This window comes from Lottia gigantea (genome assembly GCF_000327385.1).
Source record: "Lottia gigantea unplaced genomic scaffold LOTGIsca_19, whole genome shotgun sequence".
Classification (NCBI taxonomy): domain Eukaryota; kingdom Metazoa; phylum Mollusca; class Gastropoda; family Lottiidae; genus Lottia; species Lottia gigantea.
Genome location: NW_008708358.1, coordinates 17,576 through 40,744, shown reverse-complemented (window position 1 = coordinate 40,744; position 23,169 = coordinate 17,576). Strand labels below are relative to the sequence as shown.

The 23,169-nt window shown below is 34.1% G+C and overlaps 2 protein-coding genes across 2 annotated transcripts; one reads left to right on the top strand and one right to left on the bottom strand.

The window, feature by feature from the left end:
* Positions 1-8,419: 8,419 nt before the first annotated feature.
* Positions 8,420-12,249, top strand: LOTGIDRAFT_187255 (hypothetical protein). The gene is made up of 9 exons (XM_009052643.1): positions 8,420-8,561; positions 8,775-8,898; positions 9,157-9,413; positions 9,583-9,672; positions 9,932-9,987; positions 10,096-10,183; positions 10,348-10,378; positions 10,924-11,057; positions 11,386-12,249. Exons 1-9 carry the CDS (start codon positions 8,445-8,447, stop codon positions 11,440-11,442), a joined length of 954 nt encoding a protein of 317 aa, XP_009050891.1. The 5' UTR covers positions 8,420-8,444; the 3' UTR covers positions 11,443-12,249.
* LOTGIDRAFT_158968 (hypothetical protein) lies at positions 12,210-20,741 on the bottom strand (the record flags this gene model as incomplete). Its single annotated transcript, XM_009052642.1, has 18 exons — positions 12,210-12,314; positions 12,638-12,721; positions 13,023-13,120; positions 13,384-13,543; positions 13,892-14,047; positions 14,427-14,604; positions 14,864-15,023; positions 15,440-15,563; positions 15,676-16,285; positions 16,443-16,483; positions 16,728-16,874; positions 17,413-17,476; positions 17,681-17,781; positions 18,352-18,406; positions 18,779-18,914; positions 19,316-19,448; positions 19,637-19,729; positions 20,661-20,741. 18 exons carry the CDS (start codon positions 20,739-20,741, stop codon positions 12,210-12,212), a joined length of 2,526 nt encoding a protein of 841 aa, XP_009050890.1.
* Positions 20,742-23,169: the final 2,428 nt, after the last annotated feature.

Sequence of the window (23,169 nt, the reverse complement as noted above, 5' to 3'; positions counted from 1 at the left end):
TTCAGAAAATCCGTCGCTGTATAGGTAATATAACCAAATATCTCCACGTTCATGTACCAAGCATAAAAAAGGATCAATTCGCGGCCATGCCTAATATTCGTTTAAATGGTAGTTACATTTCAACTGGTTGTTTAAATGCAAATTAATTCAAGTATGTCCCACGCGTCTGCATATTGTAATGTGCGATTAGTTTTAGGGCCTTGTGATAAATTCTTCTAGTCCTTACGTACTTTGTCAAATGTCTGGGTCATTCTTCAGTATAATATTATTTAAATGAAAAATTGTGTTTTTCGTTAAACATAATATCATAATAATAATATCTTTATTTAATGTGAATTTTAGACGGAACCACACTCGCAAGTGCATCCAAGTAACTGATATTTAAACTAATTGATTCTAATTTGTTACGCTATTAACTCTAGAAGTTTCATATTTTTAATTAATTGTTGTGTTTAAATAGGTTTAGCATATGCGAATCGCGATGTCCTAATTTTCATTTCTACGATTTCTTCATTATTAGGCTACGTAGCCATTTTTTTCTTTCGCATTTCCATACAGAAATACGCTGTTATCACCCAAAGAGACAGTCTTACGTGTAGCCTGTTAATTCAAATTCTACTACATTTACATACTTTTCTAATATGATCAGACTACTTTTAATACGTATACATAAGCAATAACACTTTAGTTCTTTTTATCGATGAATTTACTTACCTTCTCCGAGTTTATTGTCGGCTTATTGTCCATTTCACTTCATTAATAGAATTATTTCAACTATTTACTGCCATGACATTTAAGCGAGATCAATTCATGTTGTTTGATAGTATTGTTTATAAAGGGTAGTACAACATTGACTTTCCACGCTTTATTGCTATAAATAATAAATATACGTATTTCTAATAAATATATATATATATATACACCAGATGTTTCTATTCGGAATCATATACTGCAACACTGAAAATCGATATTGTCAAGAACTTGTTTTCGCCAGAACAATTGTCTTATTTACCAGTTGGTTGTTGACTTGAATAAGGTAATTAGATTTGAAGTAATGAAAAAAAGGTGCGAATGGTGTAATTAATGTTAATTCAGACTTTTCTGCGATTACTATCGTGACAAGTAATAAATACAACATGCTACGTAATAAATTTCCTGAAACAAGCAAATAATTTAACATACGTATTCACTTGAATGGTGTTTTTTTGTAGATCAATTCCTGATACAGCAAACAATTCAACATGCGCTATCATTTGAATCGTGTCAATCCATTGAAAACAATTGAACATACTTCAAGGCTGTTCGAATATCAATGCTTGATACAATATGCTGTATAATGCATTTCTTGATATAAGCAAACAATTTAACGTACCTACTCATTTGAATGGTGTCAATAACTATTGAAACCAAATGAGCATACTTCAGGGTTATTTGTAATACAATTCTTGATACAGGCAAACAATTGAACATACTCCAAGACTCCAAATAATTGAACATACTCTAAAACTACAAACAATTGAACATGACGACAAACGATTAAACATACTTTAAGACTACAAGCAAACGATTAAACATACTTTAAGACTACAAGCAAACAATTAAACATACTTTAAGACTACAAGCAAACAATTGAACGTACTTTAAGACTACAAGCAAACAATTGAATATACTTTAAGACAACACGCAAACAATTGAATATACGTTAATACTACAAGCAAACAATTGAATATACGTTAATACTACAAGCAAACAATTGAATATACGTTAATACTACAAGCAAACAATTAAGCGTGCAGTGTACGTTATCATGTGAAAACTTTGAAAACAATTGAGCTTTGTTATTCGTTGATGTGTTCCTACAATGTTTAATATTGTGCCATATATCATCAACGCTAAAACAACAGATATAATTCAATATGAAAAAGCTATTGTAAATTGGGATCACGAGCGCTCGATTTGTCAACTTAGATGTAAACCCTTGGCTTCCAAACTTCCCTTTCATTTCTTTTCGCCATTATCATTAACGATTTTGAAATGCATCAACAACAAAAATATTTCTGGAGATTAAAAATTGTCGGCGTGAAGTGTTAGTGAGATTTATCGTAGTTTATCTTGAATATGCCCATCTTCATTACACAAAAAAAAATTGATAACTGAGGAAATGGTTTAAAACACGCAATGTAATTTTCTATAAGTATCAATATGACAAATATTTCTCCTACTCTCAACTATCTTGTTACCTTGAATTATTACTAACTTGCCAAGTCCGTAGTCCCCCCGCCACCTGGAAAAATTCCATTACTGCAACTAAACACCATACATCATTGGCCATCCGGATGTTACTAGCTCCTCCGAACAATCAAGTCTGGCTACGGGCCTGCGATTTACTTTTGTTTTGCTATTAGAAGATATCTTGGTAGGCACAGTGTATAAGCAGAGTGGGCATATTCCACGCGACTGTCTGCATTTTTTTTCTGTAACAGCCTACTTGATACTGGTTAAAAGTGTCGGAATTTGTCCTTGCGACTTTCACAGTAAATTTTCAGGAATTGAAATTCTCTTTTCTGAAAATGGAACAATACCACTTTACACTGTAGCACGTCACCTACATTTTGCTAATTATTTCAATTGGGCTGTACTTATTTTAGAACCACGCTCTTCGTCATATACCCCTTTGTTGACAAAACATATTGGGAAATTGACGCCTCGGTTACCAGCTGTGCTCACAATTGAATTGAAAAATCTATTGATTTAAAAGGGCGAACCAGACTTGACATGCATGTTAATGAATTTTAAGCCACTTATACTTTTTTCTCTCGCAAAATTTATATAATATGATTTAAAGTTTAAAGGAATTTAACTTAAAAAGAAGAAAAAGTAAAAGTAGTTCATCATGACTTGACATGAGTCGTTATTCATAGTTTGAGACCCGGTCAATTTGGTTCAGGGAACACATCACAAGCGCACTTTTTTTGCGCGGTGAAGATCATGTGTGTCATAAGAGTATCATGTTTCATTTGTCTTTGGCATCGGCTCATCCCATCCTATACTTCATCATAAGGATAACTGGTTTGTAACGGGGGTATTGATACTCTTCTACTAAAGCCTGGGTAAAAAAAATAGAGATTGTTGATTTAAGCATGAAAATAAATCAATTTAAACAGAAAACTTTTAACTAAAGAATTCATGTAGTTATTACTTCTAGAGAGATTTTGTAAGATAAGCAAATATCCAATGCAATTGCTTCAGAGAGTTGAGGAAAGGACGTGAGGGTAAATATTTTCAAAATTTGAGTTCTCGTCCAAAATGACCATTCACTTAAAAGACTTAGAAATATATTGATATTGTCCCATGAAGGTATTGATAATGTTATAGACTAACACGTCTATGGTGCCAATTTGACCGTTAATATCTCTCGACATCATTTATTATTTAATACACTGTGTAATTATCTACGTCTTCCGCATCCATTCTAATTGTCATGATAAGTGGGATTTGCCGTCCTCATTAGCTACTATCAATTTCTTATGGGGTTTAATTGATAGTGTTCCTAATTGATAGGTGGTAGATGACAAGTTGAAGCTGATATCACAGACTAGGCAATTGTAGGATATCGTGGGTGTTGGATCTGGATCAATTGGGTAATCCGGTACTGTTCTAAAACAGGTAGTCATAGAAGATGACAAGTTAACGTCTGCTTCCAGCAGAAGCTGATATCACAGACAAGACAGTTGCTGGTTAACGTGGTAGTTGGGATATGGATTAATTGTATGGTTTGGTGTTGTTGGTTTGTTAGACCCAAAGAAATCTTCAGATCTGGTCGTATTAAATGATAAAGTACCCCAGTCTGGTACAGCATTTTCTAGCTCTACAGCTGTACAACTGCCCACAATCGGATTGACTGGTTGGTAGATGATAAGAAAACGTTCGCTTCCAGCGGTTGCTGACATTACAAACTAGGTAGTTGTTGGTAGTCGTAGTAGTTGGTAGTTCCACATCTCAGGTATTTATATATCAGAGCAGGAATGGAAACATGGGTGCACATTACTTTCATGATGAAACTTGAAAGTGTAATTAAATGTTATTAGATAATATAACTTAGAAAAAATACTCGAGTTTCATTTGAAAATAGTGCTAATAGTTCAATCTAACGTATTTTATGTTCTGTTTTATACTTTCTGACTTCAAAGGGAGCGAGTATGATTAATACTTGATATTACATGACTAATTTGATTTATAGCAACATCTTTGCTTCCACTTTCTGGACAATTCTTCTGTCTGGCTCTTTGCCATGAGACATTTGCCTATACTACGACCCTGATAATAACTTAACCGCAAATTGTCCTTGGTCTATTGAGAGCAGGCTAAAAACATCATATGTAATGGTCAAAAGTAAAATGATTTAAGCAAGACGTCGCCTGATGTAACTTTGTCGAACATGATAATGATATTCATCATTTTCATTCAGAAAATGTATTCACATGAAACATAATTTCAATACTCTCAGAATTATATCAATCTACATGTCTCGTATACTCAATTTCAGAAAAAAGATATTTAAACTGAAACGAAGAGAAGAGACTAACTTACGACATTTGTGCATCTTATTTGTTCAAATTGAAGGTTAATTTTCGAATTCCACGTATGGAGGTGCGTGCATTGTCTATATCACACGGGGTGTCGGTCTTGATTTAATTAATTACGCTATTGAAGTTAACAAATCTAATGCTGCATTGTCAACTGCGTTCAAATTGTAGCGGGTGCTCGTCTACCTACGATTAAATCCGATTAGCTGACATTAACATTAACGGCATGTGTCCAAAATTACCGACTTATAACAGCTGTACTCATCGGATACTGATTCAAAAACACGCAGGTGGACATGATACAAATCTTATCATTCTGGTGACAGAACTCGGCACAATTAATATTTCCTTATATAACTTGCGTTACAATGATTAGCTTGTGTCACCAATAGGTTGATTGTATTTCGGGTATCTTTTTGCGGTTTGGATCGTTAGTACTTGGTTTATTTATTGCATTAATTAATGGTATTCAAGTCACTGAACCCTTAATAACACCATTACGGTGATTGTAGATTCACATTATTATACGTTAACTTAAAAAATGCATATTATGGTTCAAGAACTGTAATTATGGAATGAAATGATAAGAGTTATTGCACAGTACTTACGTGTTTCGAATGAATGAATGATCCTTGCCACTGAAAGTTGCTTCTCAAGACTGGAATTCGTCTAAAGTAGAATATTGTTGGTAAAGCTAATATCTGTCTCTAGTGGGTGTCTTCCAACACCTTAACTCAGATCAATAAAATACTAGTCAATTAGGAAAGAAAAATATTTTGTATCAGCTAAACGGTGGAATTAGAGTGGTCTAAACCGATTCTTTAAACATACGATATTCCATGTCTCTATATCGTGTCTAGGTTAAATAAAAACTGATTAATTTCCTATAGAACAATTATTGATACAAAAAGCTACTAACACAGGCAATTTGTAAAGATTTTCCTGCGTCCAAATTCAATGTTAATGTATTATTAAAGACAAGGCCACAATGTGGTAATTTAGACGCAAGTCGCAAACAATCCTTGTTGCATCTTTAGCTTTTTCAAAGTCTTGTCCAATATGTCCTTCCAAGGATTAAAAGAGCAACAAATAGTCCAGATCGCATCTCGTTCCGCTTAAAGATCCCCAATGGAGATGTCTTTTTGCTTTTTTTCAGAAATGTCAAACGTATAGCTGCATTTTATTTCTCTTACTCTGTTGTGAAGTATCTGCCTTGTCCAAGCAGCAGTCTAGATCTTAGGGAGAGAAAAATGTTGAAAATGATTTTATGACATCTTAATGCTCCTCCTTCCCCTTTTTTAACCGTTAAATCGATTGTGATTTTTGATTAACGTATTTATTCAACATTTGAGTTTTGATTCATTACGTCTTAAATTAATAACCCTTTGTACCTTTAAGCCCTATTAAAAGTCAAGCAGTAGAACAGAAAAAAACTGAAATATCACGCAACACCCCCCAAATTCATTGCAAGACTAACAACCAACACGCAAATGTTGATTCTAAAGACGATCGAATGTGGAGCAGTCTCCTTTTTGTGAAAATAGCCCAACTTTCGCCAATAATAGACCATGTCATATTCCTTATGTAATATACTGTCGGCATCATGTATTAATAATATTGTAAGTGTCGATTACGTTAATTACGAACAGTTATACCTGTCAGTGGTTAATGAGGGGAAATTATAGCTCGTGACATAACATTTTTTCCTATACCTGTCAGATCTTATCATTATGTCCGCCGATTAAATTCTCATATATAATTATTGTAGCCTACCAACGTGGTGTTTAAGGTAAATTATTCCGCTCTGTTTAAGATCTCAGTTATAAACACCAAGTTCTTAGGCAGAGGGGGGGGGATGTTTATTGTCCCATTCGAACGATTTTATCCATGAAGTCCTTCAACATGCACCACATAACCATTGAAGTCAATAAACTCGTATAGAATATACTAAATATTGAAACGTTGAGTAACTATATAACATTAAATTAGTGTAATAGTGTCAAGTTCGATATCAATCCTTCGTACACTGACCTGATCATTGTCAAAAGTTGAAAATAAAATAGTCATGAACACAGTTGAAAATAGCATCATGTATGTGGACATAGAAAAATTCGCCTTTGTTTGGTAAGGTTATTGCCCTAATGTGCCTTTAATAGTGATGTGTAAGCCAGAAACAACCTAAGTGTACCGTGTTATGATGATAATTTAAAATGGGGAAATAATGACTACACAAATACTTGCTTACTCATTAGGGTAGTTCATGTATTTCTTATTAGCTGAAGTCGAGTAGATCTAGCCAGCATAACATCATTCCTGTAGAAGTCACCCGACTATCACAAAGACACAACCATGTTATGGGCAATCGGAAGAAAATAATAATCGATTAAGCGAAATACTCGGGGAGGCATACTCGATTATATTTGTTTTGTGTTGATTAAATATAAATAACATAAATTTGCATTATGAAATCTACAAAAAACAACATGATTGGCTGTTAAAATCATTCGCCGACGTCGGCGACTTTAGATTGGTAATTGGTTACCAGCATCGTTTGACTTTCAACTACCGCTAATCCGTTGTCGTCGACAATCGGAACATCAATACGATTATAAACTAGGAAAAGTTATCAAATTGCACTTTTACATATCTGGATATAGTTAGTGCAGTGCCTTATTTATTTATTTTTTTAAAGAGATATCAAGCTATGAAAAATTGAAGCGTTTACTTATGTTACCTTTAATTTGTCTACCTCACCTTCTTGGCACATGTGAAATGTTTCACGGCGCGAGCACAATTTGTCTTCAGTTGATTAATCTAAATTGCTCGTAATTTCACATAATGATTCAAAATTTATTCATTGCATTGAGAGTAGGAAATAAAGGTAATTTGACAGACGTTTTAACAATAGAAGAAATGACATGTATATTGATAGATATGAGATAGTGCCTTATTCAATATAACCAGTCATTATAAAGATAATCGCAATGAATAACAGCTTCTTACATTTGTCATAGAAACTTATTAGTTTCTAAAAATACAACAGCACGAGATCTAGCCTACTTCAGATTTCATTTATTCAAGGACGTTCAAATAATCGTGTAAAATTTAATTAAAGAAGAACTAGCAAAAGATATGAAAAGCAAGTTCGAAGGAAAATCAAATTCATAATTGTAAGGTTTGCAAGTATTTAATGGCTGCTCAAGAAAACAAAAGGACACATTCCTTGAAAAATTCTGACAACCGACCAATTCCATTACTGCAACACCATACACCATTGCTCCTCCAGATATTTTGCTCGCCCCTTCGAACAATCACGTCTGGCTGCGGGCCTGGTTTCTTTTGACCAATTCCAGCTTGACATTTCGTTTTGTTGATGATTTAAAATATTATGTTTTCTACCCAATAAGGACTAAGGCATGTCCACTTATTAGGTCTGTCAGCATTGTAGGCTTATGGTTTGGACTGTCAACACAGGTGTCTCATTTGGTTAAATCGGTAATCGATGACCTCCCAGAGATTTTTCCAGAACGTTCGCAGGTTCGGAATAAATAGTGTTAATCTAATTAGAGTCTTAGTTTCGACCACCTGATCTCTTTCTTCTTAAAACCAGTTAAATCAGCTTGCCAACACTTTGGATGTGTCAAATCATATAGAAATGTTTATATAAATCTCGATCTAGGAATTTTTGGATGAGTTCGTCCTTTGCAGCGAGTAAGCAGCGGATACAACTCGAATAGCTTCTGCATTAATACGAAACTGTGGTGCACATTAACAATTTTTGTCTGGAATAATTTTTCTTTACGGATTACCTCCCTTGACGTTTCAACTTTGACGTTGAAGGAGGAAAACAAATTCAAGATGTCAGCCTCCACGAACAGAAAGTTTCTTGCAAGTCGTTTCCATCAGTTATTTGGTGACTTTAAAGTGTTTTCATGGTATGCCAGACCGAGAAATAGAATTTTACAACTAAGACGGGTAATTATGTTTATCAATCATTTCATGTTATTCTAAATATTTAGAGTGTTCGCCAGTTTTCTGCTCCATGGTTTGCCTAGTGAATTCAGTTCGTTCAAAAGTCGCACATCTCCCGAATAGCAAAGCAAAGATATAGATTTTAAGAATGGTTAATTTACAATGAGGTAATGAAAGTACTATTCATTCAACTATTTGCCTGGCTTTATATTCCAGTCATTTCAACGATGCATAACAGTTGCTCCAAAGTATTTTGGTATCAGTACATGGATGATAACACTGCCTTTCATACCAAAAGTTCATGCATTGAGTTTTGGTTTTGGACAGTCAAAGGAACAGGGTGAGCATATCTTAACAATTATATTTTAAAATCTTCTCTTTAGGCTTTCTAAACTGACCTTATTTAATGGATACTGGTAAAGTTTGATATAAATAAGGGCCTTGATTATGTATCCATTTCAAGCCAGACATAACTCTAAATCCTACATTGCTTACTTGGATTGAAATATTGCTGCTAATGATGTCTCTAGCTAATAAAGAAATAACTTATCTGTAATCTATGGATAGCCCTTGCAGGATATTGATTTCTCGATTTCAGATAAAAGTGAAAGTGAAGTTATTTCAGAAAAAGCTGATAGGTTATATGAAGAAACAAAAGTTATGGAACTTTATGACTTTCTCATCAAATATAAAGATTTGAATGATCCAGAAATATTATGGAGATTAGCTAGAGCTACTTGTGATAAAGGAAAGTTAAGTCGTGATAATGAGAAACGTAAACAATGTATGTTTGAAGCCTTTGAATATTCTAAGCAAGCTATAGTCCTAGATGAAAACAGCTTTGCTTGCAACAAAGTAAGTAGGCCTTGAAATCATTCAATTTTTGTGAGCCTGTCAAAAATGAAATTTTGAAAGAATGAAATAGTTAATTTGTATTTTCATAAATTTATGGAATAATTCTCAGAATTGTTCAGTATATTTTTGAAGAAAACTAGTACAGGTATTGATTACTTTATCCTTTCAGTGGTATGCAATACTTCTGGACTATACTGCTGAATATGAAGGTACTAAGGTTAGAATACTGAATTCCTACAAAGTTAAAGATCATTTTCTGGTGAGTACTGTAATAATTTCTTTAGGTTAAGATATTAATTTATTCATCAAAGTGCAGTCAAGGTTCAAAATACAATAAAGAATCAAACAAAGACAGTCATCTTGTTGATGGTTTATATTGATATATTAAAACTGAACTAGTTCCAAAGAACACTTGATATTTTCACCCTTGAATTGATGACCTCTGTTGAAAAATAAGTTAATAATTATCAAGCTATTGAAACAAATTTATATCCATAAATATTTTATTTCAATTACAGAAAGCAATAGAACTAAATCCTAAAGATGCCACATCAATATATTCATTAGGCTATTGGTAAGTTTTTTTTTGTTATATGGAAATTTGGGAAAAAGGCTTATAACTTTTTTTTTTAAAATTGAATTTCTCTAGTTTGTTTCAAAAATATTTGAAAAATAATTCCAGGTGTTTTGTATTTGCTGATTTACCATGGTACCAGAGAAAGTTGGCATCAACATTACTAGCTACACCTCCATCTTCAACATATGAAGAGGTGAATTTATTTTTAACCTTTGTTTTTCTCATTACTTTCAGAAAAGTAGGACGTAAAACTCCATTTCATTTTATTTCTTAATACTTTCTCAAATTAATGATTGTGATCCTTTATTAAGTGCATTCATAATTAAATTTATAATTTATCAATAATTATTTTTCCAGGCCTTAAAGTATTTTCATTTAGCTGAAAAAGGTAAGGATACATTTTTTTAAAAATGAACATAATCACATTTTTAGTCATTTGAATCAAACACTTTCATTATTACATCAATTTTTATTATTAAACTCTTAAGTTCATTTTATTAATATTCATATTATTTTTGTTTTAAGTTCTATTTACTTTGAGTTTTTCTGATGTACATATTGGTAGGTTTTATGTGTAAACTAATGTATTGTGTAGATATCTGATTGTTCATTGTACTTCATTGTCATCGTTTTCTGTCACCTAAAAAATTCTCTGGTAAACCTTTATTCTGTATCATATCCAAATTGTTGCATGATATAGTAGTTATTTTGAGTCTTGTAATTCTATAGTTTTTACATTCAATTTTAAAAATTTCAAAATCAAAACAAATCACTGTATTTTTAATTAGAAAAATTTTGTTTTTGATACTAAACTTTCTTTTAAAAATGGCATAATACCTATTAAATTAAAGTCATTAAATGATTTATACACGTATTACAAAGTAGCCTATAGTTGCATCATAAAGTTGACCCTGGTATGTGACCTTGTTTCAGTGGAGCCCAATTTCTACAGTATGAATCTATTAATGCTGGGTAAGACGTATCAGAGATTAGGACAGAAGGATGTAGCTATCACATATTTAATAAAAGCTAGAGACTATCCTGTACAAACAACGGACGATGAACAGGTATTATCTCCCTTGAAAAATTAATTTTTCATTGTCAAATTGCCTTTATTTATCATTGTTAGTTGGGTGTTCATTTCACGAATTACGAATTCGTGTAGGTATTGATGGTTTCCATGTTATTTGGTTGAGTATTGGCATGTCTATGATTCATAAAGTGAGGGCAACAGAATTGCCAAGGGGACTCACAAGCAACCCTTATGTGAAACGCCAGTGGTAGAGAGATTGGGGAGACTAACTTACAAGGGACAAGAATGGTCTGTTCTGTCGCAGATAGTCACCTCCCTGCTTTTTGTTAGAGATAGTGTATATATTCCCTCTCTTCTTTCAGGCCCATAAGGAAGCCGTAGACTTATTAAAACAATATGGTGTTAAAACAGACAGTTGATTGTGGAACCTTCATAATATGTCCCATAGATTTATAATTCCAACTATTGTCTTGTAAAAGACCGTGCCTTGGGAACAATGAACTAATGTACATTTTGAAAAGTTAATTTATTTTCACTGTTAATAAAAGAATATAAAACGATTTGGTTTTAAATAAACTATATGATTGATATGTGGAGTTGGGTTAAACGTGGCAATTATTTTAAGCAAAAGTAAATTTCCTCACTAATGAAGAAGCATATCGAATCTACAGCGCAATATTTGCCTTAAAATATAGCATTTTCGGTAGTGATCAAAGAAGGGATTTACAGCCTCAATTACTCGAAGTTTGGAACAAGGATGAATATGTTTCAAAGGTGATAATGTAAAGGCTACCTTTTAATGAAGCATTATACAAGTGGAAATATTTATCTTCTATGAGATATTGCAATGACTCGCATAGAAGAAATACTACAAATTAAAGGCGCAAAAGACGTCTTAACAATCCCATCTTGTGGACAACAGTAGAGAAATTTAAATTGTGCCTATGTGCATCCGATTCAATCCGGAGCATTAGAAATTAAGAGAATTTTCCCAGAAATGATAATGGACAACATATTTCAAAGAATTGGCTACGCCTTTTAAATCCACCTGGATGCTCATATATAGGTATAACCGACTAAAGAACAACATTACGTGGTGGTGCATTTGAGAAAAAGATAATTTAAAATGTTTCAAAGCACTTCTTAAGGTTGATATTGCAAGTAAAAGTCACTGTGCCGCTTTGAATTATCGGTTGCCTTTACCCCTTGCTTGCTGGAAACTCTCCATAAAATTTTGTATACAACCGAAGAAGACGTCAGATGGTTTATCAGACTTTTCCCCAAATAATTCCTGTAAATCAAAATAGAAAATAAATGCGTATAGCTTCAAGGGGTAAGAGCCTGGATTAGTATTTACGGTCTACAGATCCTTGATCCTTTTGTTTATCATAAGTCATCTGAATAGTTTGATAGAACAGATCAAAGAAGTTACGACGCACACTTTTGGTTAATAATACTCGCTCAGATTGAACTCCTAAGACTAGATGCTTTGGAAAATTGCAAGGCGTTGCTGTAACTATGCTCCGTGGCCTGCCTTTATTTGATGCAAGATCTAAAAAAAGACAAGAAATAACCAATTATTAGAGATAGCCTATTAATAAAGCCTTTACTCACCAAAGCTCTGATATATTTATTTGCAAGTTGATGTGATTTGGCATCTAGTTTATCCAATTTCTTTTCATTCTCATTAACAAATGCCTGAAACAGAAAGAAAAAAATATCAATATTTCACTGGGACGTAGATAAACTGGGACCGGCGGTGCTTAACATAAAAACTTTAAAATATCACATAAAAGTAGTAATTGGATCTATAGCATCAAAAGGTATTTTATTTCGTTAAGGTCAACGGTAACAATACAAAAATAAGTCTCAGAAAAGTGATGAAAATCATATTCATCCGTTGTCGCTCAATGCCAATATATCAACATAAGCATATCGAGATCCACCTAAACTACGGTCAAAGGAATACGTGAATGAAAAACAAATAAAACACACTCACATGGACATCTGTTTGAAACTTCTTATCTGATTTTGAAGTCAGCAATGGTTTTAGCACTTTCATATGTTTCTTAACTTTCATAAGGTCGTTTTTCATAACTAGAAAATGAAAAATCAAATTACCTTCCAACTCAAAGATTATCACTTGGCGAACAAAGCAAATTGGTCGTGGATCTTGCTTCTCTAGAATTTTAGGACCATGAAATGTTCGGAGAGCAATCAGAAGTATGTTTGGGTTTCCGAGATGACGACGTATGTATATGTATATCTATACATTTTTTACTTGATTTTACCTTTTATACCCTGGATGCTATTCCAGGCAAACCTCAATGTAATGTATTATCAAAGAACTCTCCAAGTACCTTCTAATTCTGCTCCTATAGCCTTCACCGAGTATTCTGATGATATTGACACGTGGCTCAATGTCGAACTCCAGTCTAACAGTTCGGGATCGTTCTTCTTTAAGGTTGTTATCAGATAGTTCAGTACAGTGGTGTTGTTCTTCCCTTTTACTTCTATAATCTGAAACGTTCAAACAATCTTTATTTCTTAAAGAAGGATTGTATTTTGTGATGAAGCTTTCTTTTTCTCCAGCAAATAATGTTAAAATAAACAACGAAAAAACGATCTGTGTCCCTACCTTCTTTGTTCGCCTGCTGGAGATTGGATATTCAAACATATTTGCTATCTTACCTCATTCTTATAACACGACAAAGTCAGGTGTAAATTATCAAACACGACTGTTATTGGACAACAAACATTATTACTTAGTTCCAATGCGGAGCAACAATGGAAACCTTTAGTTCAAATAAGGTAAAGTCTTCGTGAGTAACATGGTTTGTCGTTGGGGGTAACAGATCTGTCCCATACCTTGTCGATTGAAGTAATTTCGAACCCAGGAACACCATATCCTGAAGACCATTTAGCATTGAGGAGATTTCCTATAGCTAGTAGATATTCCAGAACGTTGACTAATTTAGTACAACCAACTATTTCATCGCAGGCTTGCCAGATATCATCGACTTCCTGAATAACAACATACAATTATTTGCATTTGAGTTCGAAGAAGTCGTAACCTGTCAATTACCTATGAAAGTCACCAATCATGATATTGAGAGTCATTTTAATATCAGCATAAAACTCACATTAGAAACAAAATTCAATCAAGAATGTGTCACAAACCGAGAATTTGCCTTCATAATTTTTCGCCTGGTTATCCCTGTTATATCATATTCTGGTATGGCATGGTCCTTGGATTGTGCGAAAAGCCCATTTCTCTGATCTTTTCTTGCAGCTTTATGGGATATAATGGATCATTTGTCGACATTATCGGGAAGAACAACATGCAGAGTGTTATTGATAGAATAGATAAAACTAATAATTCAATTCTAGATAACAATCATACCTCTTGAACTTCTTCAAAAGTTTTGGGAAATTCCCAGATGATCTGTAAAAGTTCCAGCCGCAAGTCTATCTTTGGAACTTCACATAGTTCCATCATAAATTTATCGACTGAATTGAGATCATCTTTAGAACCTTTATATGCTTTATACATTTCTATATCGTCATCTGTGGGCTGACAACTACAATATATCGAAAGGAAATATTTTCAGCAACATACACACTCGATCCCTGAAGTTCATTGAAAATTCATTTGCCTTTCTGAACATATACATCGTCAATGTAGTATACTGTCCTGATTGTAACGTCCCATCGCTATATAGATAATATAAAAAAATCAACGTTGTACAGTGTATTTAAACAGCTTCGACATGATAAGATGAGGTTTTCTAGGATGAAATTGATATATAATGTATAAAGATATATACTTTGTATACATACCTGCGAATTGTGGAGAGAGTTTCTGAAGGGAATGTTTCTGTCTCAGTTATTGTAGATATGATATCCAACATGTTGATATGACCCGCTATCTTCATACTATTGACTATTATACCCAATACATGGGCTCTCTTCTGATCCAACATGGGTGTCGCTTTTCCCGCTGAAATAATAAATAGTAATAAAATGTAATAATCAAACCTAGCAAGTGTTTGTTAATAAATTTACATTTAGAAAGATTCTTATTGCCGGATTGTTTTGCTTTGTTTCTTTGATTGTATAGGGAGTCTCTAGTTGAGTTGATGATTTAACATCAGCTTATTGAATCATTTGCAGTTGGGAATCTGATTGCTTACAGACCGGTTACAGATTCCAATCGCTCAGATCGGCGACTAGATCCCATTTTTGTTGGTGGCAACGTGTGACAACTTTGACAGTTGTCCGGGCGTCCGGGTCGACTTAATCCAATGCTTGATCAGATTTTCCCAGATGTTGACTGAAGTCGTTGACGACCAAGTTGTAGTCTGAGATTCTACAAATTGCAACGTCGATCTGGGATCCTGTTAAACACTAACTTACAGTCTGGGATCTCTTTACTGAGTCTTCTATCATCTTTTTCTTTCATTGCGAACTGATCTTCCAGTGTGGCTAAGTTGAGTTTCTTTGTAACATCCCGCATGTCTTTCCATATAGAATTGGAGGCCTGAAACATTCACGAAGATGTCTAAAGAAGAGGAATGACACTTCTATTCAGTGAGCTTGCTTTGTGAATACGTTGATCTTTTCAATGGATCTATGTAGAAAACTGAACTTACAGCTGACTTTGATATCTTGGTCCAGTGTGCTGGTTTAAGTTTTGTGGAAGGGAGAACAGAGAGTTTGACACCAGCTTTCTTGACGTTAAGTAGTGGTGGCGGAGGTGGAGGTGGTCCGGCGGGTGGAGGAATATTATCGTCTGGTATCAAATCCATTGGTGGTGGTTCAGGTGGAGTAGGAACTCTTTTGCGTTCTCTGGGAGATATTTCCTCCTCAGCCATCTTCTTACTCTTCTCTTCAAACATTGCTCGGGCATTAGCAACTGACGGTTGTTCTCCCGTCATCGCTTCCCCACTGACATCAGACACAGCATAAGGTTTGACCACAGCCGTGTTTTGGAAAGGTTTAACCATGTCAGGGGGTGGGGGTGATGAGGCATCATTTGTTACGGAGGTTTGTAAGGAATAGATTGGATCTGGTGACATGGTGGGTGGTTTTGGAATAACTCGAGATGGAGAGGGAACATGGATGGGAACTTTACTGGAGAGAGATGTTTGTGTTGTAGTGGTCGACGATAATGGTGGCATCGGACTCTTCCGGTCCGAATCGTGACATTTATCTGATACATAGCTAACGCTGACACTTAGATGAGCTGTTATTTCTGGCTTCCTGAAAGAAATTTTCTTAAGTTTTGCAAGTGGATAATATCCGAGGTTTTAAAGTGGAAATTGCTATCGATTATTAATTAATTTCCTTGATAAAAATATGAAGTACTATTTAGTAACTGAACAGGTAAACTGAAAGGTTATAATCGGTCATAATTTACCTATTTTGTTCATACTGTTTAGTGCTGAAGTCTTGAGAATTCTGAAATCAAAGAAATTAATTGGTTACGGCAACATGAATTGGAATGTGTATAGATGCCAGATAAGATGGTCATCATTAGCCTACTGGAGATTTTCTGAACAATCTAATATGTTTGAACTACCAGGAAACGTAACAATCTTGTACAAGTAAACGAAAGTCGGCACCGTTGCAGAGTTTAGCAAAATGTTAGGCTTAACGCAGATCAGATGTTCAGATTGCATTTTCTATTTTCAATGCTTGTTACCTCCACACGTGTTAGTTCTGAAGAAGGTGTCGATTCTAAAGTTGGTGGATAACTGAATTCATCCGATTTATGTTGGTTACTGCTCAATAAATTATCATCAATATACACCAGAGTATTTCTTCTAGTTCTGATAGCTTTCTCAAAATCCTACAAATACAATCCTAGATAGGCTACTTTTAATACTTACAATGAGTGAATCATCAAATTTTAAAAATTGTTAGAATACCAGCAGAAAAGAAATAGATAGTGGATAGCTCTCAAACCTTTTAGAATTTAACCAAAAAAAATAAAATATAATCACCATTTCTTTTTCATGAAAAGAAAAATAACTCCTGTCGGTTAGAGGCTTAATAGACTATTCTTGGAGTCATTATTCCAAGGACTATTTAAGCTCCTTGGTAAGAAGCGTCGGATCTTTACATGACGTCATTTGCTTGGTTACGTCAAACAAATGGTGGCTGTGGGTTCCGATCTCGATCGGCGTGTAAAAGTTCGATGACCTTAAAAAATAGTCATCTTCACTCATAGTGTGGATAATCCGGAAAAGATCAATGCGTCGACCAGGCTGAAAAAGGGTACGGATAATCCTGGAAAGATCAATTCCAAGAGGTTTGGCCAAGGACCAGCTGGTAGAATTGATCCTTAATTATGGACCTTAGTTGTTATCCTTGTAAAATACGCATACCTTCACCCATTCATCTCTTTCTTCTTCAACAGACTTCGATTTTGATTCACTTAGACATCGGAAACTGAAATAAGAGATTAAGATATGAAATTAATATTCCATGCATCTACCTAACAGCTGGTTGTTTGGTTAGGCCTATATGTGGTCTATTAGCAGATACAAATGTGGCCCTAAGTGAGGGATATGGAATATGGAGTGAAAGGTTTTGCAAGTTATTTGGTTAGTTAGTTATTAAAGATACAAAGCTTCTGAAAACAAAATTAAGTACCTGTATGTTCTAGAATCTCTGATCACCACGTTGAAACTATTGTTACCTATTCTCTTAATATGAGTAGCACCATCCCAGATTTGTACAATATTCAACGCTAGCTGAAAAAATAAAATTAAATATGTTTTCAGTTATCATGGATCGTTGTATAAGATTTTTGCTAGAAGTAGTTCTGTCCTGAAGATGTTCTGTCCTGAAGATGCTCTGTCCTGAAGATGTTCCGTTCTGAAGTTGTTCTGTCCTCAAAATGATCTGTCCTGAAGACGTTCTGTCCTGAAGATGTTCTGTCCTGAAGATGATCTGTCCTCAAAATGATCTGTCCTGAAGATGTTCTGTCCTGAAGATGATCTGTCCTCAAAATGATCTGTCCTGAAGATGTTCTGTCCTGAAGATGATCTGTCCTCAAAATGATCTGTCCTGAAGATGTTCTGTCCTGAAGTTGTTCTGTCCTGAAGATGTTCTGTCCTAAAGATGTTCTGTCCTGAAGATGGTCTGTCATGAAGATGTCTTGTCTTGAAGATGTCTTGTCTTGAAGATGTTCTGTCCTAAGATGTTTCGACCCTGAAGATGTCCCGTCCTGGAGATATTCTGTCCTGGTGATATCCCGTCCTGGAGATATTCTGTCCTGATGATATCCCGCCCTTGAGTTCCGTCGATACAATCGATCTTACCTCATCTCCGGGTTTATAATACGAGAATTCGCCTGCTGATATCTTCACTCTGCGTCTGAAAATACATTGCAAAGACTGAATTATGTCCCTTTCTATCAGTATGAACTGTAGTTGGTGTGTGTCTAAAGGGAATACACCATGAAAGATCTGGATCCTATTAGAATCCTATATTATTTAGAAGGGGTTGCCTTCAACGTCAAGATGTTACGTACGAAACTAAAACTATGGAACACTTTGTCCATAGCTGCTGTATCTTGCCCGGCCACATGGAAAAAGGAGGTAAATTCCAGCTACAATATACAGGGATGTTCTTTTTTGATATAAAGCGTGTGACATACTTGAAGACCTCTCGCCAATTAGGATCATTCAGTTTCACGTTTTTCAGAGCTATCATAGCTAGTGCTATATTTTTATTCTAATAACTCACTTGTTCCAAGTCGTAATGGTTGTATTCCCCTTCTTTTCCAGAACACCTTCTCTTAGAATCTTCTCTTGTCGTAGTGATACTGGTGGTAGAACACTCACCCCAGAAGATTTATCTTTAGTAAGTGATGGTAAACCTACTGAAATAACATGGGCAGCAACGTGATAAAAATTCCCTTTAAAACTTTAAAATTCTATGGGCTTGTGCTTTTTTTTAATTGTGTTTATGGAGATGTTACAAATTTTGTCGAAAAACATTCTAGATTCTAGTTTTAGCTTCCTTCAAGCTTATACCACGCTTATGGCGACCTTAACATGCTAATTTACTGTCGCCGTAGTTGCTCAGTAAGTACGCCTTTCCGGTGTGACGGGGCTATTAACACTTTGAACTATGGAGATATCCCCAATGTTAACTAATCAGACTGCTTGTCTAAATCTTCCAGAAGACTGAACCTATCCTGTCTATTTAGCGACAGCAGCCGTATTAATTGTTGTAGTTGAGAAGCTGTTAGACTGGATTTTAAATTGAGGGGGAACTTACAATTTGCATATTCATGAGGTGATAGATCAATAACCAAGGATAATAATCTACATATGGTATATTTTTCTTCTGAATTATCAGCTTGGAATTCTAAATCTGTTTCACCAACTGTTAATATAATATGAAGATCTTCCTAAAAAGATTGAGCATTTGACAAGATGAGTTCATAGTTAGATATTGTAATAAATAATAATTCGAAGAAAACATACCTCGAATTTTTTAAAATCGACTATGCTCAAAATATTTCTATATAACTATTGACTATAATATCATTACTTGGAACCATACACCAGAAAGTGATGGAGGGACGTATATACTTACTGCGGAATCAAAATGGACCAAGTTTTCAAAGCGAAAATTCTTCTTGATGTGACCTCTTTGAATAATGTTAAAAGACCTGCCAGGAAAATCTAACTGTAAAGACAAAAATAAATCGGTACAAGCGAGTATCATTAGAATAAAAACGTTATGAGAAAAACATTACATACAGTTTGTATCATGTTTTTAAGATGCAGATAAATTATTTTGACATTTGATCTATTTCAATGCACCTTTGACAATTTTGAATTATAATGTTTTATTAGCCTTTATCAGCAATGGATTCAGACCTCTGTCGACTTTGGCGATTCTCATATTGCCCTTGCTTGCTGTGCGGGTACCAGGCGCGTCTAAACTGAAAACCTGAATCATTAAATATAAAATAAGTTTCTGGCAGAATACGACATATTCTGTGCATTGTTAACTATGGTTACCTTATTTTACAAGTGTCAAACATGTATATTGTTTTAACATGTTCTATTTTAAATGTTTACTCCAGTATTATTCAGTAGACCCTATTTATTATTTTGGATATATTTCAAAAAACTTGTTTGAAACGGTTTGTTGTGAAGATCCGCGTTCTATTACTGAATAATAAGCTATAGAAGTCAATAGTTAATCTAATAAATACTATACATAAACATTACGTTTGATATCTAACAGGTACGAACCTACAATTGTGATCTATTCGACAATAAAAATAATATTTGTGCGTGCTTTCAATCACATTCAATAATAATAATAATCAATTTGTAAATGCATTTCTAGCGAATGAAAAATAAAATTCATTCTACATGGGATTATGACATTATCAATTCTAAAATTTACTGCATTAATGCGCTGCCGTGGGCGTGATGGAGCAACAGTTTTGGCAGCATGTCTATGCCGTAAACTTAAGTGAGTGTGCCAACAATCCGGAAACTCTCACTTTTCTCAGCTTTTCACTTGGAAGAGTTTCTCGACATTATTACAGCAATATAATAAAACTAACATATAACTCAACATGGCAGTTATTTTATATACTTACCTGTAAAATTGCTCGTTTTCCCTTTTTCATATATATTCCAAAATTATGAATTTTCTCAATCATCGGTGAAAACGACGACATATTGTAGGTCTATATTCAATAATATATTAGCTTCATTTTAATACTAAAAAATGCAGAAAGATTCAGCTGGGTTAATTAATTAGTAAAGCCTATAATGATATGTAATTAAGGATAAATATAAACATAGACGAATATTAAGTATTTTGATTAGTGTCTTGACATAGTAACCTCATTAATATTCATCAAATAGCCGAGAGAATGAATTAATTACTAAATGGATGAATAAATTATTAGACATCTTTGAAAATATCGTAAAATTGACAGTAACATGATTTTTAAAGACACTTTTCAAAAGTTCAATGATAACTTTTTAATATCCAAGGCATTCGAACAAAATTGGAAACGACGCTGGTCAATGTTCGAAACAAAAGACGAGTTTGAGAATTTTGGTGTTAGTGTGATTTGGTTCATCTTGAACAAAGGGGATAAAAAAACCTTTGCTGGACCTTCTTCATATGATCAAAATGTGTTACTATAAGTTTGGTTTGGTCTTTTCTGCAAATATCAATACCCTCATTCTTGTTATGCTAACAGTGCACGTTCCCTTTTGATTCTGTGTTCGCTTTTGATTCATTGTACAAAATCAGTAGCTACACATGATCAACTATACTATCAGTCATGACCTGAATAATTATTATATATTTCAAGCACGCGAGGAAATTTACACTTATCTTATTGATAGACCATGGTATGTGACAACTTGACCCCATTCTCATGATGAAAGTACATTTGTGTCACATTTCATATTGATGACAATTTTCCACGTTCTCGTTCAATAAAACATATTTAATGAATTAAATGCTATTAGGTCTTGTGTCTCACTTCCAATACCATGTAACTTCCAACGAGCAACATTTTACCAGAACATCACAATTGCCTAAGGCTCTTTGACGCACACAATATGGTGCCCTCAGTGCTTCGAATATTTTTTATATTTAACAAATTTCCGTGATGGTTTGAGCAACTAATAGAGAGCATTATAACAGCGACATTAACTTACTGTTGAATGAACATTTAACCCTACCTTCTTGTTGTTCCGTAGTTTAATTAGTGTATATGAAATTGATAAACACTCCAAAGTCTAACTTATAGATTGATAGTCAAGTTCCCTTCAGATAAAAAGCAACATAAATATACAGTACAGGGAAGTAACTTCAAACTATTGGCATAAATCAATTGGCTTCTGTTCAAGATAAGGGAAAGGGTGTGATTTTCCTTTTACTGGTGTTTTCATTTTGGGCTTTTGGCCATAGCGAGTGATATTTCTCCTTACTAATTCAATAACACTGTCTTAAATAATAAATTGTTATGATCGTATGAACATAAATATACGTGTAGACCATGAAATAAAATGGTAGAGATATCAAAGACAACTAATTTAAGAATAAGATACTCAATAGAGGAAAGTCTGAACCCGAAAGGTAGGAAGGTTTCGAGGAATTTTAGAAAAATAAATACTCCATTATGGTTTACCATTTAAATATTTAAAAATAATGAATATAGTTATAGCATAAGTATAAGACGACGAAATACACAATCATATCGAGATAACACGATGAATAGTGCAACATGATGGCGATTAAACGGTGAAGGTGGGATGAAGGAAGTTGAAAATGTCTAGCATGAAAGCAGAACTGTTCAGAAGACAATGGGATCTTTTTATATTCAGATTGTTTAAAGACACTATGAGCAAAAGAAATGCTGGTAACTTTGACCTATGCAGATCTCTCAAATGAATTCACGTTGGCGTTGATATAAAATATAAGTAATATATTTGGAAATAATATTCAATCGTTTATAACAACCATCACACATTAATTGATACATAATCCGAAACACACAAACAATTCCAATGACACACAAGACTGTAGTACCGGATGGTGAATACTAATTACTACATAATATGATAATTAGTTGCAAATCACAGCCGTGAGGACACGAAAACCGGATCATTGGATTAACGGGTAATTTTACATACTTAATATTCCGTTCCCAGTAAGAGGCGTGTGGACTTCTGGGTTTCCAGATTGTCGGCAACCGGTTAACGCCTCTCCACTGTACATGGTTACTCTTTCTGAAGCACAAGTAAAAACACACTAAAACCATTGTTGTTCTTGTGTCCAGTTATAGATATCGCGGCATTGTTTTTAATATCAGTCAATATATATTATGTATCAGTTATTAAACATATGAGGCGGAAAGAAAAATATTCCGGAACGTGTTGACAAGTTGTCAGGGAAGATGAGATCTTAATTCAACATTTTCCTCTGTAAAATACACAGTAATACAAATAATTACTGTCTAAAATAGATTTTTATAAGATTAATCAACATTTTCTTTTTACTTTCTTTACACGAGGCTACATATGACCCAGCTCATACATACTTTTTTCTGTTTATTTCACTCCATTAAAACGAACCACTCGGCA